General features: G+C 41.4%; 1 protein-coding gene across 2 annotated transcripts in view; it reads left to right on the top strand.

The window, feature by feature from the left end:
• Positions 1-15,636, top strand: part of LOC111216382 (F-BAR domain only protein 1-like) — a 96,561-nt gene that overhangs the window by 37,246 nt on the left and 43,679 nt on the right. For both annotated transcript variants that reach the window (XM_022738008.1, XM_022737931.1), the window contains exons 7-15: positions 919-1,023; positions 3,413-3,511; positions 4,048-4,144; positions 4,443-4,560; positions 5,775-5,799; positions 8,360-8,420; positions 10,362-10,555; positions 11,354-11,378; positions 11,541-11,597. In XM_022738008.1, coding sequence (XP_022593729.1) covers positions 919-1,023; positions 3,413-3,511; positions 4,048-4,144; positions 4,443-4,560; positions 5,775-5,799; positions 8,360-8,420; positions 10,362-10,555; positions 11,354-11,378; positions 11,541-11,597 — 781 coding nt within the window. The remainder of the gene's footprint in view (positions 1-918; positions 1,024-3,412; positions 3,512-4,047; positions 4,145-4,442; positions 4,561-5,774; positions 5,800-8,359; positions 8,421-10,361; positions 10,556-11,353; positions 11,379-11,540; positions 11,598-15,636) is intronic.

Below are 15,636 nucleotides of genomic sequence, written 5' to 3'. Positions count from 1 at the left end.
GCTTTTAAACCTGCAGAATCTGCAGTGTGCAGCTGAAGGTCAGCAGTTTCCCTTTCTATAATAGGCTTTTGTTCACATTGTTGTATATTTTAGTCTTTTGTGATGCAGAAGGAGAACAAGCTCAAATGTGAGTGCAAACCTGTTTACCTTCAGATAGACATTACCCAAAAAATAAAACTTTTACAGCTGCATTTTTTTCCTTTTTTTTAAGGTTTGGGACGATCAAGCCTTTCAACAAAAAACCCAAGTGATGTTAGAAGAGTTAAGACACTTTTTACACAGAGATCCCATTACATTGCAGTGAAGAAGAGCCCTTGTTTTGCCGGCTTTGCTTGTTTACAATGAACCAAACAAAGCTGACATGTTGCCGCCCCAGTGTGTGATTTGTGTGTAACACAACAGCGTCCTGTTCTGTGGCTACTTCCACTGCCGGGGTCGAGGCAGAACAACAATGCCCTGCCATTCTTTGTCTATACCTTTTTTGGCAAGGCAGAATAGAGGTGCAGCAATCCCGCCTCGAACAGCCTGTGTAAAAGGGGCTTTGGTTGGGAACGATTTAAGATGAATCCATCATTTACAATTGTTGAAACAAATTGTCAGAAAATGAAATAATAATTGTTTGACAAAAACAATCCAAACCAGGGTTCAGTTGTTGGAAGTCGTGATAGTTTAAATAGATTAGATCTGCCCGGGGCCAACAATCATGGGAAGCATTTTTTTTTCAGCTGCTCTGCTCTCAGAGATCCACTCTGTGAACAAATAGCTGTTCTTGTTTTAAAGGTGTAGCCTGACTGCTGAATGGAGTAGTTGTAATCATCGGGCATTCACTTACTGAGCTATTCGCTTTTATTAAAGGTTTGTGAATGAGAGTCAGGAGCTGAAGGCCATTATTTTCTTTTTCCTTTTCTCTCTCACTAGGCGGAGCTGAAGTCTAAGAAAGCAGCTGAGTCATTTGCGTTGTGCATTGAGAAGTACAACCGTGTGGGAGGAGAGTTTGAGCAGAAGATGAGCGAGTCTGCCCAGGTCAGCTCTGACTCCAGCTGGGCCCAGGGCCACTTCTTTATCCGTCTCTCCCATCCTCTGATGTGGTGTTTTTATGTATTTCCTCTTCTCTCGGGCTTTCTCTTTCCCTCCCTCACTCGCCCTCTCTGTAACCTCTCACCACACAAGAGCTCCATCTTATCCTTTCATTTATTATCCCACATCATGCCTCCCCCAAAAGTGGAAACCTCAACCCCCGACTCCTAAACACCCACTCGATAGCACATCCCGCACCCTGCTCATTACCTTTAATCACTGCCTCCATACTTCCATGGTTACTGCTGCTGTTTCCATGGAAATTTTCAACAAACCCCAATGTGTGCTTCTGTGTTTTACATTTGAAATCCTTGTGACCAATTATCTCTTGTAATGGCTTTTTTTTTTTTGGGGGGGGGGGTCTGGTCGTAATTATGACGGGGGAATGTGGTAACTGGGAGGAAAACATGTGTCAAAAGATCAAGGAAGAAACGGAGGAAGTGAATAAGAGCAATGGCAGAGAAGCAGGTCTGTGTTTGGATTTCAGCTGGCAAAAACTTTTACATTTCCAATGAGTGCTACTGAGGTCTTACTTATAAATTTCAGCCTAATCAACCTCCTCCTGATCTAACGCCACAGGTAAAGGAGGTGTGTGTGGAGGCCATAAGTCCTCTGCAGCTTCATATCTCTCTACAGCTCTGTATCACACTGTAATCGCTAAGCCACGTCCACATAACATACCTGTGGGTCGCTTCATGTGGTCCAGACAAAGGTAAAAATTACATATTTTAATTCATCAATCAATCAATCAATCAATCAATCAATCAATCAATCAATCAATCAATCAATCAATCAATCAATCAATCAATCAATCAATCAATCAATCAGTGTGACTGACAGCAGTTTATGCAACACTTTAATGCTTCACATGTGTATATTTATGTTCCCTGGTGTCACAAGGAAATAGCTGATTGTGATTATTATTAGCATTATTCGACTAAAACAGACCACGTGTTCTGAATAATGACCAACAGGTAGCGACATGACTTGTTGATCTATATTCACGCATTACTGTGGCATCAGTGTGTTGTTTACCTTTTTAATGGACTTGCTTTAATGCGGCTGATTGATAATGGAAAATCCCCACAGTCCCATGCTGATATGCATAAGTGTTACCAAGGTTACCAAATTATTTACATAGCTTATACAAATCAAATATAAGATCACTTCCTGAACAGGTCACAATCAGCAGATGGATTTATTGGTAGTTTAGGGTTGGAAATCCTAGAAGAATGAGAGCTGTGTCAGACCGGTTGTCACACCAGCTAACACGCTACATTAAACAGGCACACATACACCAGTGTTTGTTCGAAACATACCAAACATGTTAGGTGTTGAAAAGCACATAAGATACTGTTCTTAGAGCAACAGTTTTGAGGGGGTCTCAGGAGTCAGGTTTCTATTCTTTCTACATCCACCTGATGAGTTTGCAGTCAACCTGGATCAGTGGGGCGGGGTAGATGGGAATAAAGTGTGCTGTAGGTTGACAATGAGTTAACAGTGTTTTATGTTTGCTCTCTGCCCAGGTTTTGTCCAGTTAATTGGAGAAAAGCAGCTGGTAAAACTCTGCTCACAAGCTCACTACTCTAACAACGGCCAAAGCCACTACATCAAGACAATTCCCCTGAACCAGACAGCAACAAATGAGCTGGCTGAATAAAGAGCAGGATCAAACTTAAATACTAAATCCTCTCAAATTATCACTGGTTTAACAACCTGGCAACCCGCTGCCTCCTGTGCTGGCTGACTGCCTCTCTGGAGCTGCGACTGAATCCTCACATCTCATTCAAAGGCCATTTTCACTGTAATGCACATATGTGGAGTTTTTAGTTTCTGTTTTATTAGATATTGGCTGCTTCTCCAGAAACTAATGGCTTTATTCATAGACTGAGAAAGTTGTTTCTTTTTTTTTTTCTTTCTTACAGAAGCAAAACAAAGACTGATACTAAACAAGAAAAATAATGTACAAAAGAACACATACCAAGCAACAAATGAAATCACACAAAATCAAGCCTATATACACATACATAAACACCTATTGGCAGTTTTGTGTAGAAAACTGAAATATTTTAACTACCTCTTACAGCACAATTACTACATTTTTTTGCTGTTCGGTGAAACCCTTCTCAACTTAAATGATCTTCTTAGTGACTTGAAGAAGCATCTGTGTTTTAAAGTAAATGTCAGAACAGCTTTGATGATATTCAGTCATTTTTAAAGGATTTAATTAAAGGTCAGAGAAAGATAAGAACCCACCGAGAGGTAAATGAATCAACAGTGGCGTTTTGAGGCATCATAGTTTTTCATTTTCTTGTGTGTGTGTTTGTTTGAGTAGAAGTTTCAGGAAATCGAGGAGACTCACCTGCGGCAGATGAAACAGCTGATCAAAGGTTACTCCCACTCCATAGAAGACACCCACGTCCAGGTGGGGCAGGTATGTTCACACTGAATCCTGCTCTGATGACCAGCTCTGCTTTATGAGAAGAAATCGGTTCCTCCAAAAGTATTTGCATTTATCATAGCTATCCAAAATCAGTTTTTACTTTCTGTTATATATGTTTATGAAAAAAATAACTTTCTTAGGAATATAGTTATTATTTAGAACCTGAAAGTCTGTCAGTACGAAGTCATGACCCATCTTTGACGACATTTATGTTTAGTCTTTCAGTTAAAGCTCTGTTGGTGCAATTTTTTTTCTTTACAATTTTGTGGTAGCAATTTCTAGATTCTGCCATATTATTATGTGTTTTGATGCAACAACTGGAGAACACCAAAGGCAGACATTTTCTAAGTTTCTACATGTATGCATGCATGAGCTTTAACCTAAACCTGGACAGAAGGGCACAGCTAACACTTTACAATAAAGGGTCATCACACAGAGCCTTAATAACAGAATCATTTTCATGCCACCTTTTTATATTTCATGCTTTAGAAAGGACCAAATAATCACTCTGTTCTTCTCCGCTGCAGGTCCACGAGGAATTCAAGCAGAATGTTGAAAACATCGGCATCGATAACCTCATCCAGAAATTTGCAGAGCAGAAGGGCACGGGCAAAGAACGGCCAGGTACAGTGAGCTCACCGGGATGAGATCTGGCTCCTCTCCAGTGGGAAGGAAAAAAAAAGAACAAAGGCACAACTACAGCTGCTTACATAACAATAAAAATATGAAGGCATCCACAATGATAACAGTATTGTGGAGGCGGAATAATTCATAGTGACAAAATACAAATGCCTACATGGGCTCTGTGTGTGTGTGTGTGTGTGTGTGTGTGTGTGTGTGTGTGTGTGTGTGTGTGTGTGTGTGTGTGTGTGTGTGTGTTGTGGGTGTTTCTTATTCTTGTCAAACTGCCTGTTGTCTACAGCTCTGGTTGGATTTGAGGAGTATATGACAGTTTTGGCACCTGAAGGTGGGAAGAAGAGTCGAGGGAAAGCCTTCAGGATCCCCGGCCTGGGCAAGAGGGACAAGGAGCCAGACTCTACGTGAGTGCAAACATTCCCTAGCCCCTTACTCTTACCTCGACCATCACAACTAAATGCCTAACCCTAAAACCAAGTCATGACCCTCAAACAGATCTTTGAAGTTAGGAGAACCGGCCAGTTTGTCCTCACTCCATAAGGTCTACAACTCAAACTGGTCCTCACAAAGATAGAAAGGACTCGTACACATACACACACACTGAAGCAAACATGCCCTATAAGCCCTGGGGCCTGTATCATGAAGTGAGTTCAGCTTAGTCTGGCTTTCTTGGGGTTATCTGGCTTCACTTAGCCTAACATTGTCAGTCCTGGATAACTGGTATCACAAAGATGGTTATCAACTGGTAACTCTGGGTTCTGTTATTTGGCTGCGAGCACGCTCGTATAAAAGAGGTGGTGTCGGTAATTACAAGAGACATCGTCAGAACCATGGATGAGATACTTTATATGATATGAGCTGAAATGGTGATATACTGCAGGTAAATTTGTTTTATAACGACAGCAAAAAGCGATATTCAACAAATGTTAATATGTGATCACACAACCAGAATATAATAAGAAACTGTAGAAACCCTAGAAATAATTCCCAAGTATTAAAGTAAGGCTAAGGCTATAAATAAGAGAAGGAATTATGATATATTTCTTTAGTATGGAGAAGGAGAGAGCTTTTCTTTTGTCTGATAATAGAAGAAGAAGAGTAGTTAATGGCTGATAAAGTCTATTTGACTGAGAAGTTGCATTTATAATCATAACAAGTATTTGAGTGTGTGGATTGTTTTTCTCATAAAAGACAACAGAGGGCATACTTTTTATTTCCGTTCATCACGTCCATCGAGTTTCCTCATGTTATTCTGAGTTGCAGTGATGGAATAAAAACATTGACAGTGTCAGGAATCCTGTCGGGAAAGAAATAATCTTTATTTATTGTGGTAAACTTTCCCTCTGTTTGTTAGAAACTCTGTTATAAAATTGAAGTTTTGACTGATTTATAAAAAAAAAATGTCTATTGCTCTTTATTATTTGTCACTTTGTTGTAAACTCTTTTCTCTATGTTGGGATATCTGAGCTGGATAACCCACTACTCTGGCTTCGTGGTACAGGCCACAGATCTTCTGGAAATGAATCTTGATCCTCGTTCTTTGCGACTGGCTTCAGTCTGAGTTACTACTGAACAATGAAAACAAAAATACATCTATGTGTGTGTTTTATATTTGCAGGGATTCAGCTGTGACGGAGGCACCGGTGAGTATCTGACATAATACACACCAAAACACTGCAGATCCTATCAGTCCTGTCTGACTCCCTTGACTACTACCTCTATGTTGTGGAGAACTATGAGAAGGGAGTGTGTGTCTGGGGGACAGAGGGGGAACCATGTGCAAGTGCGTGTGTTTGATAATGACGTGACTGAAGGTGTGGGGTTTCCCAGGTTTATTCCAGTACTTCTGAGAAGAGGTTTAGGAGATAATGTTGCAGCCAGAGAGGAAGTGCGTGACTCCATGAGAGGGCGTGTGTTTGTGTACATGTCTGCCTGCGCGTGTCTGTGTGTGTGTCTGTGTGTGCGATTGTGTGTGAAAGGGCTTTGGACGCTGCCAGAAAACCCTCTAACAGACTGACGTGGAAGCAGAGAGTAAACAGCAGATCACAGAGCTACTTTCAAGGGCATTAAATTTCTGACTGCAGTGTCACAGCTACAACTGATGTTAGAAGAGGTCACTTTAAAACTAGTTGCATAAGATAATACATGCACCTAAACTGACAGTTCACCTTCTAGACATTATACCACTTATTAAGAAAAAAGGAAACTCTTCAAAAGTGTGCATCAGTACTGCTTCTTGATTGTTTATTTAAAACCTTTTACAACATAACTAGGATGTTAACCACGAAAGCAAGAAAGCATCATCACCTTAAAAAGCTGTTATGAATTATGTGTCAATTATATCAGTGTACATTAAACACATATTGTCTTCTTAGCCAGCCTGTAAGAGTTATGTTTCTGGCTACCTGACTAATTGTTAAATCCAGTATTTACACTTTCAGTAGCACAGAACAAACAGTCGGGTTAATCAGAGTTTTTTTTTTTTTTTGTGGGAACTGCTGCCTGGTGCTGCTGAAAACAGGGATGATGAAAGCAGTGAGGCTGAATGTGATAGTAGTGAAGTAAAAGTTGCTGCTGAACTGGACGATAATTGTGACAGCTTTACATTTAAGAGTCGTTTGATGACCGCCTCATAAATTCTATCAGTGTTGATATATATATATTGATGACTGCATCTTTAAATCCATGTGTGTCTAACTGTGGTTGAGCTGCTGCAGTTACATTTATCTTCTTAATGTGATGTTTATAGCCTGATCACACCATGAAGCATTAGCTACTTGTTAGAGCTTTCCTCATTAAGATTTTGATTTTTGTGGAAAAAAAGATCAGTGGCTACAGTTACACTTGTCATGTCAACTTGACCTGGTGAGATCTGATTACTGAAATCAGATCTATTGAAATACCATCTTTGTATGTCCCCACTCTGTCTAAAAATAACTGCTCCCACGCTGGAGCTGGAGCTGGAGTGTAAATCTGGTTTCCCTCAGCTCTTATTTTGAAGATCATATGGCTGCAGCTGATGTACACTGTCCAGACATCCTGGCATAATGACATGGTTCACATCAAACTAAAAAAGCACACTTCTGCCTGTAGGACAAGCATCTTTGTTTGACCTGTTTGTAATAACATGTTTAATTAACACTGACTCACACTGACTTCACACATGGTCTGTGGTCTTTGTAAACACTAAGGACTACGATGGAAATAAGTCCAGGATATGTTGCACTATTCTTGCAGATGTACTGGAGTGTTGTCAGTTAACGTAAGCCTCTCTGCAGGCCTTGAAAAAACATTGAATTCTGTTCCCTCAAACAAGTTTATAAGATATTAAATTTAATTTGCAGAGATCTTCAACATTTTTTCTTTTCTGCAGTAGACTCTAACATTATATCTCACTGCTGACTGTCTGGAGAAAGTTGCTACGAAGCTCATCGACTCATAGGGAACAAGCGTTAATTTTAATGAAAACTTAAAAACATAAATAGTAATAATTTGTTAATTTAATTGTTCAACCATCCATCAACTCTCTGCTGCTTATCTGGGTTCAGGATTAGATCGGTTTTTGAGACAATGGGACCCTGGTTAACTTATTTTGGGATAGTTTTTCCTGTTCTTGTAACTGAGCTCTGTGATCTGGTCTGTGATTCTCAATCAATAGATAAATTAACAGTTACTTCATACTGTCACATCTGTACCCTGCAGGCTTGTTCAGTAATCCATACACCTCACCTTAATTGATTGATTATATTGCTAAGAATTAATATCACATACTGAGAAGTACCGACAAAAATGTTATGTAAATGTCTGCAAACTCATGTACTTAGTAAAAAGTTTTTTCCATCATTCTTTGACTGTGAAAAAGTGAAACTGAGGTATTAAAAAGGTCTTAAAAAGTCTTAAATTTCACGTGAACACCACAGAAAGCCTGTAACAGTTGTAGAGTGTATTTATTCACTCACACTCATAGAAAGCTGTCAGTTGTACACATAGGCTGCAGTTACAGTTACACAATATAACAAAGCACTTCTGTGTGTCAGACATGTGGCTGGAGTGCCATTTGTCTCTGTGATGCTGACACAGCTTGTGTGTGTGTGTGTGTGTGCGTGTGTGTGCGTGTGTGTGCGTGTGTGTGCGTGTGTGTGCGTGCGTGTTCGTGTGTGTGCGTGCGTGTGCGTGTGTGTGCATGTGTTCCTGTTTGTATAGAATTCACCCCTGGAAGTAGACGATGAAGGATTTGTCATCCGAGCTGACAGCACCCAGAATGATATCCTTTTCCTGCTCACACACGCTCAGTCTGGAATCTGTAATCTTTTTTCGAAACTGTGTTTACTGGCTTTTTTTGTTTGGATAAACAGAACAAACATTTACTGAAGCCCTCCTTCCATCATTCTTGGTAAAAAAGAAACTTAAGCGTAATGCAAATAAATTAGTAAGTAATTATATGTAGGCAGCAAAACAGAAAGGTGTAATATACAAACCCTATCACGTCTTTTCCTCTCCTGAAGTTGGCACACTAACCAGCCAGCCCTCGGCCCGTCTTGTCGCTTTCTGATAGTGACTCACTAGGCACTGTGTTTTTCACGTATCATTAAGTCTGAAAGAAATTAATATAGAATGAATAATATTAACAAAGCTATTGCCCATCATAGGTGATGTCTTAAAACTGCTTAATTAGAGGTGTTTTAGCCACGGACCATGAACCACAACGTTCTCACTTGAAGTCTGGCCTGGGGACGTTTGCCGCATTGTATTTTCCATCTTTTGACTCCTATTTGCTGTTGTCTTTCAAATGTCGACTTGATTACTGCCTAAGGGGAAAAAAAGAAGGCCAACTATTGGTCTGACCAATTGTCAAAAGCCCAAAGTATTATAGTTATATGAACCGGAGAAACCTGAGCAACTCTTAAATTAAATCAATTAAATCTGGATCTGGTTCATTTTCTTTAGGTTTACTAGTTGATAAACTGAATATTAACTACCTCTGTACTGGAACACACCATCTGTTGAATGGAAATCAATTAACAACTGTTAAAAACAGAAAGCAGAGCCTTCCTCAAACACAACATATCACTTCAGTCGTGACACCCACATATTTCAAATTCATAAAGAGGATACAGATTTCTGAAATATATCACAAACTCGACTGACTCACATGACAAAGGCATCATATTAAACCTCATGAGGCCGCTGAATAAACTCTAAGAGACCTCTAACTGAGACGGAGACGTTTTAAATGAAGCGTAATCAAAAGGTCAGGGGTGAGAGGCGGGGCTTAAGCAATTTGTTCGCCCAATTGGCTACATTCATGGTCTCATTAACTACAGCCAGACAATTTTAAAGATCCTAATCCTATTTGTTGCCTACATGTGTCCTCCCTGTTAAACTCAGACTAGGTAAAGTCCAGCTGGACTGAGCCGCCTGTTGCCCAGCAGCATGCGATAACCTGATACTCCACGGCCTCGTCCTCCCAGTCATGACACATGGGGAGATAACAACTCTTCCTGCCTTTGTCATCCCTCTGTCGAGCCTCCCCCACAGCCACCCCCCCCCCCCCCGGCTGCTCAGGATAGACGGCATACATTCATCAAAGGCCTCTCGTGTTACACATGTCCCTCGGTTTCTCTCTGAATCTAGAAATAAACACAAGGTGAAAACACGCAACACGTGACATGACACAATACAAACGCGTGCAGCAGAGACTGGAGTCCAAAAAGAAGGGGGGGGGGGCTTCATCAGGGGTGCGACAGGAAGTGGCTTTTTGATAGCTCTGCAGCCCTCACCTCCAGCACGCTCTGCAGTGCTGCTGCATCTGTTTGTGTTTTGCATGTGTGTCTGTGCTGCGAGCCTGCACTGTTTCTCTGTTGTCCTGATGTCGTCAATCTCGCAGTGAATCAAATTACTCTTTCGTCTTCAAGAGAGTGACAGAGGTTGTCCAAATAGTAATATTCACCAATGAGCGGGGGTAATAAAACTCGTGCCTGCTGGTAATTTGACTTTGTAATCTACTCTCAGGCATTTTTTTGGTTTTATATTAGTTTTATTTTTGAATGATGTTCCCATAAAAGGTCTCATTTCTTCTCTCTCTCTCCTTCAAGTCACCAATATGGTTTCCTTTCTTGACCTACACTTGCCAAACAACATCACCTCTTCATCCCTGTTTGCAGAAAAAGCTTGTTCTCCTTGACAACGCTCTCTCTCTCTGTACGCTGCTCTGATGAGAAGGACAACAACTTCTACTCTAGTGATTCAGATTTCGATGACGAGGAGCCCAAAAAGTTCCACATCCAGATCCGACCGGTCGCCAGCAGCAATCGTAGCAACTCCGCCGCCACTGAGAAGGAGCTGAAGGCCACCGTGGGGGCGCTCACCCTGCCGCCCAACCGAGGTGTACGGCAACAGGTTGTGTTTGTTTTGGTCTCTGTTTTTCAGGATTCCTCTGAAGACATGTTTTTTTTTTTCCCCAGGCTGGAGGAAGATTAACTTGTTTGTAGTGTTTCATACTTGTCTGACTGTTTTGTTAGTTTAAGATTGCTAGAATAGATGTTGTGTTATATTTCCTCCAGTTTTTTTTTTTTTACCTCTTTTATTTTCAGTATAACTTTATCATGTTGGGACTTCAGGTGCAAATTAGCTGTTGAGCTCGCCCCAGTAATATCAATGTTGATTAATGTGCAAAATAATTATTTATATTTGAATGAATGAGGTTAAAGTTGTCATCAAATGCCATGAAAAGACCAAAACCAGCAATGAACTTATTCTGTACCATAGAGCATCATCGCTGTGCAGAAACTATTAAAAGCACATCAGTGAACCACATTATTGCACTGGGTGACATGTTCCTTCATTATATTGAACATGGGCTCTGCACTTTATTTTGAGCACAACCCCACATACACCGCACTGCTGCTGTAAGCACTACTGATCCAAATGGATGTTAATGTGCCTCTGAAAAAAGCCTCCAACAAATGCACTGCTTACTCCTGTTTGACTGACTGAAAACTACATTGCCCAGCTGTTTTCTGTCTTCATCAGTTGGAACCAATGGGCTTGAGTACCATGGCTAGGATTTACAAGCTGGAAATTATTAAGGGACCAACTAGTGCATTATTTTTTTTGGTCTTTCCATGGGATTTGTTGACAAATTCTTTAAGTCTGTCCACTGTGTTGACCAAATCTGTCCCTCCCTCTGACTTTCAGGTATCAGTCAAGCGGCATCTCTCCAGTAAGTTTCTGCTTTTTTGGAGATTTCAGTGCTTGTGACTGTGCAGCAAATCTCTTTCCTGGCACATAAAGTGATGGGAAACGTTGAGTCTGCTGTAGTCTCTGTGTTGTGTGTTTGACTACAGACTTCTGAAAGCTGTTGTCTTCTGTTGCGTCTCTGCAGGAAACTCAAGTACTGCAGGAGGTCGATCGGAAGAAGGCGAGGCTACTTCCCACAGGGGTGAGTCTGACATCAGTCTTTCCTTCTCCATATTGACTTATCTGCCTGTTTTTTTTTTGTTCAATGGTTTGTCTGTTCTTTCCTTTTTTGAAACCTCTCTATTTTTGAGTAGAAACAATTAGTTGATTAATAGATTAGTCAATAGAAATTGAATTGGCTGCTATTTTGATAATCAATTAATCCTTTTTAAAGGAAATATGCCAAATATTTAAATTCAATATATTTAGGCTTTGGATCAAGGAAACTGTTTCTCTATTTTCTCACAATCGATAGACCAAAAGATTAATCTATTAATGGAGAAAGTGATCAGCAGATTAATGAAAATAATTGGTAGTTGCAGCCCTCATTTAGTATTTGTATTGATTGGTGCTACAGCGATAAAGATTAAAGGTTAGAGTCTGTTGTGTTGTGCATTTATACCTGCAATGGGGGTAATAAAGTTACTATCCCTTTTTTTTTTTTTTTTTTTTTTTTTTTTTTTGATAGGGGGGTGCAAATGCAGAAAGTGATGACGGTATCAAGAGTGGCGGACTTATTATTTCTGTTTATGTGTTTTTTTCTTTGTTTGTTTGATTTTGTTTGTGGTTGGTAATGCTGGAAAGAGGGTAGTGAAGACCATTCTTCGGAACATCTGATCGCACGGTATGTACCGATACAGGGATGAAGGATGGAGGATTTGATGCACTCAAGTGTCAGCCATCTCGTCTTGTGCCTTCAGCTGTTATGTTCTACCTATGTTTTTGTGCCATCAGGATGCCGGTGGCCATAGAAGGATAAATCTCGTGTACATGTGGTCGTGACCTTGAGCATAACACAACACACCGGCTACATATTAGTGCCACAGATCGGCCGCCGAGCAGTGCCGACGGAGTCACGGATTGATGCCCGCCGGAGCTCAAGAGTCGCTGGCTCAGTTTCGTGTGGAGGGCTCCAGAACATTTTAATGTAGCGGCGGACAGAGGATTTTCGATATAGCTTGGCGCCAGATGGTGTAGGACTGGAGTCCGGAAGGCTACAACTGGCGCCATCGGATCAGAGCAGTGCGGGACTCTGCTCTCGATAAGTACGACGAGGGATACGGCTATTCGTAGAAGCTCAGTGGTAGGCTCGACAAGAACTTAAATGAGATGACATGCTGGATTAAAAAGCGAGGGCATTAGGGTGGTGACGGGGTGGGGAGGATGGGCTGAGCTAGCGCAGTGACACGAACGGTTGACTGCGCAGCCTGAGATGAGCATAAATTGATGAGGAGGGGTGGGCGCGGGGCTAGATTGGCTTGGTATGCTGTTATGCAAAAAGAGGCAAGGGATAGGTATGTGAGCGTATGTCATGGGTTTTCCGGCTACATGTCAATATTGGGTGCTCCAGTCTAACGCCGGACACGCTCTGAGACACGGAGGATACCTAGAGCGCTGCGCGAGACACCGCTGGTGGGAATGAGAACACCAGTCCCTCTGTCCAGGAACAGTGGATAAGTAAGAGTCCTTGATGTTATGGGGGAGAGAGGATCGTCAGGCGCTCTGCGTAGTAGAGCGCGGCCTATATGATGTGGTGTGTTGGTGTGTGCTCGGTTGTGGTGTTAGTGTGTGGTGTGTTTGTGCTGCTGGATGGTGTTGTGGTGTTGTTGTTAGTTGCTGCGACTAGAGTAGAGATGAATTATGCAGCGTGGACGCTTGCCAGGCTCCTCTACGCAATGGAGACGCAGGGAGGGCCATACACGGCCAGGTCGTCCTCTCCAGGTCCTGATACAAGCAGGTAAGGGTCTCTAGAACCTTCATGTCATCTTTCTTCCCCTCTTCTTCCGATCTGTCTCTGAGAGGTGCCAGAGAGAGACATATTTTAGAATGGTCACAAGCGTCCCATCAGGTGGCCTTCGTCCTACGGCGTTTATGAAGGCTCTTCGGCTTGTGCCATCCTCATCAACCTTTCCAATGCTCATCCACTCCATGTTTTATTTTTGGCCGCGTCTGGTGTTACCGATTACCATATTGGCCTGCACTAGCGCGGCTAGTGCTCATGCTAGCTCGTTTCACACTGCTTATCCGCACAACAAGAGTTTGCTTGCGCCGGCGCGACAGACCAAACAGGCATGAGAAAAAGAGTGTGCCTAGAATAAACAGATTACTGTTTTCTTCAAACCTTTTGATCAATAGAGGGTAAGAGGTTAACTTTTTAAATTTTACAACCAGAAAGTCAGGAATGATACTGAACGCGAAGTTACAGAGGCACAAACATGCTGAGTACGAAATGTGAGGTTTTTCTCCCTTGGTCTTTCTTTTTTTTGGCATAAAAAAGAGAATCAATAGGCCTGTAGTCATACCTGCCATAAGTCTGAACCAGTTCTGTGTCAACAGCTGTTATTGTGATATGTGGATCTTAAAATACTTTCGCACAGATAGAAACGAGATATAGAGCTTTCAGACAATGTTATAATTTGTTAAGATTGTATGAAGACTAATTCCAGCGACAGACAGAAACACGCAGTAAGTAGGCACTAGCAGGCCAAGGTGTCCTGTGGGTGGGACGGTGTATTTAACCATTTCTGGCAGAAGAAAACATGAGCTTGATATGTTAGATTGTTTTTAAAGAGAAGCAATACCAAATAACATTTGGTCTCTCATGATTAGGTCTTATAAGTTTATATAAACATTTCATAAGACCGACCTATAAGTTGGTGTTTAATCAGATAAAAAGTGTTGATTAGTGCTGCTTTGTTCAAAACTGTAACTCTCCCTCAACCTACAAGTGGAGGCTGCTGTATAAACAGTATAATGATGAGCATATAGTAAAACAGCAGTCCATAATGATTAAAACGTGTCTTTCATCTAGGAGAAGTTATAAACAATGATGTTTGTTTGTTTTTTGTTTTTTTATCATTAAAGAATTTTGTATTAACCTCGCCAGAACCATTATACTTTAGGTTGCTGTTAATAGCAGACGCTTGTAACCCCCTCCAAGATGCTTGCACCCTTATATGGATGTCAGAAATATTATACCAGATCAGTTCATAATGAGTTGTAAAACTTTCTAGTGGTGTCCAACATGGCGGTGTACTCTTCTAGTTACTTGTAAAATAAGCTGGACTGCTACCAATTGATAAACCTTTGATACCAGCGCCAAACATCTCCCAGAGATTTAGTATCCCGCTAACAGACACTACGCCGGTGTGGGCCGGGGGTCTGATAGGAGTTGTTTCAGCCACAGTCTTCAAGCTTTCTTTCCGATTTCTATAATACATAGGGACGATCCCACTTGTACAAAATGTGCCACTTCCTGTTACACTTCTCCAACATTCTAGTGTCTCTGGGTAAGCCGCATATTCAAACAGTTTCAGAGCTGTAAAAAGATATCACTATATGTGACATGATTTTATAAAATGGAGATGACTGTCACCATCAAAGTCGTATACATTCTGACATTACATGATTGTTATTGGTAGGTCGCATCGGCATATCACATACTTTTTACACCATTGTACTCGTAATTTTCATTATCAATAAACACAGGCAAGAGAGCAGTGCATGCAAAGACTGAGATGTATCCTTTACTACTCTTTAAGAGATATTGAGACTGTAGTAGATATGTTTCTGTCTCAAGAATATATGTTTACAAGATATAATATCAAAAAATCTGTTCGTTCAGGGCCATGTTCGAAATAACCACAGAGAAAGTGATCGTCTGGCAGAACAGACACCAGATCAGCTACAGTCCATGACAAACAATTCTTTTTCAACAGAGCACTCAGTCAGGCACCGTGCACTCTAGCTGCGTCAGTCTTTCCCCATCATGCATGTGGCACGCAATTAACACCAGTTTTTTCCTCTTCTTCAACTTACACGGCACCACTTTGTTCTGACAGAAGACTTTCCCTCTACAGTGCTTCTTATATTATACGACCTGTGGATGCCGTCACTGCGATACACTCCACCGGGGCTGCCACATGGAGTTATTATGTTCCTTGTTTGTCCGCTCTCTCTGCAGATTTGAGCTCGGACAGACATCAGGTTACAAGACAGTCTAGTTTCGGAGAGCGTAGCCG

This window comes from Seriola dumerili, unplaced genomic scaffold, assembly GCF_002260705.1.
Source record: "Seriola dumerili isolate Sdu_G_001 unplaced genomic scaffold, Sdu_1.0 BDQW01000002.1, whole genome shotgun sequence".
NCBI lineage: Eukaryota > Metazoa > Chordata > Actinopteri > Carangiformes > Carangidae > Seriola > Seriola dumerili.
Note: the sequence above shows the minus strand (reverse complement) of the source record. Positions and strands in the feature narration are given on the sequence as shown.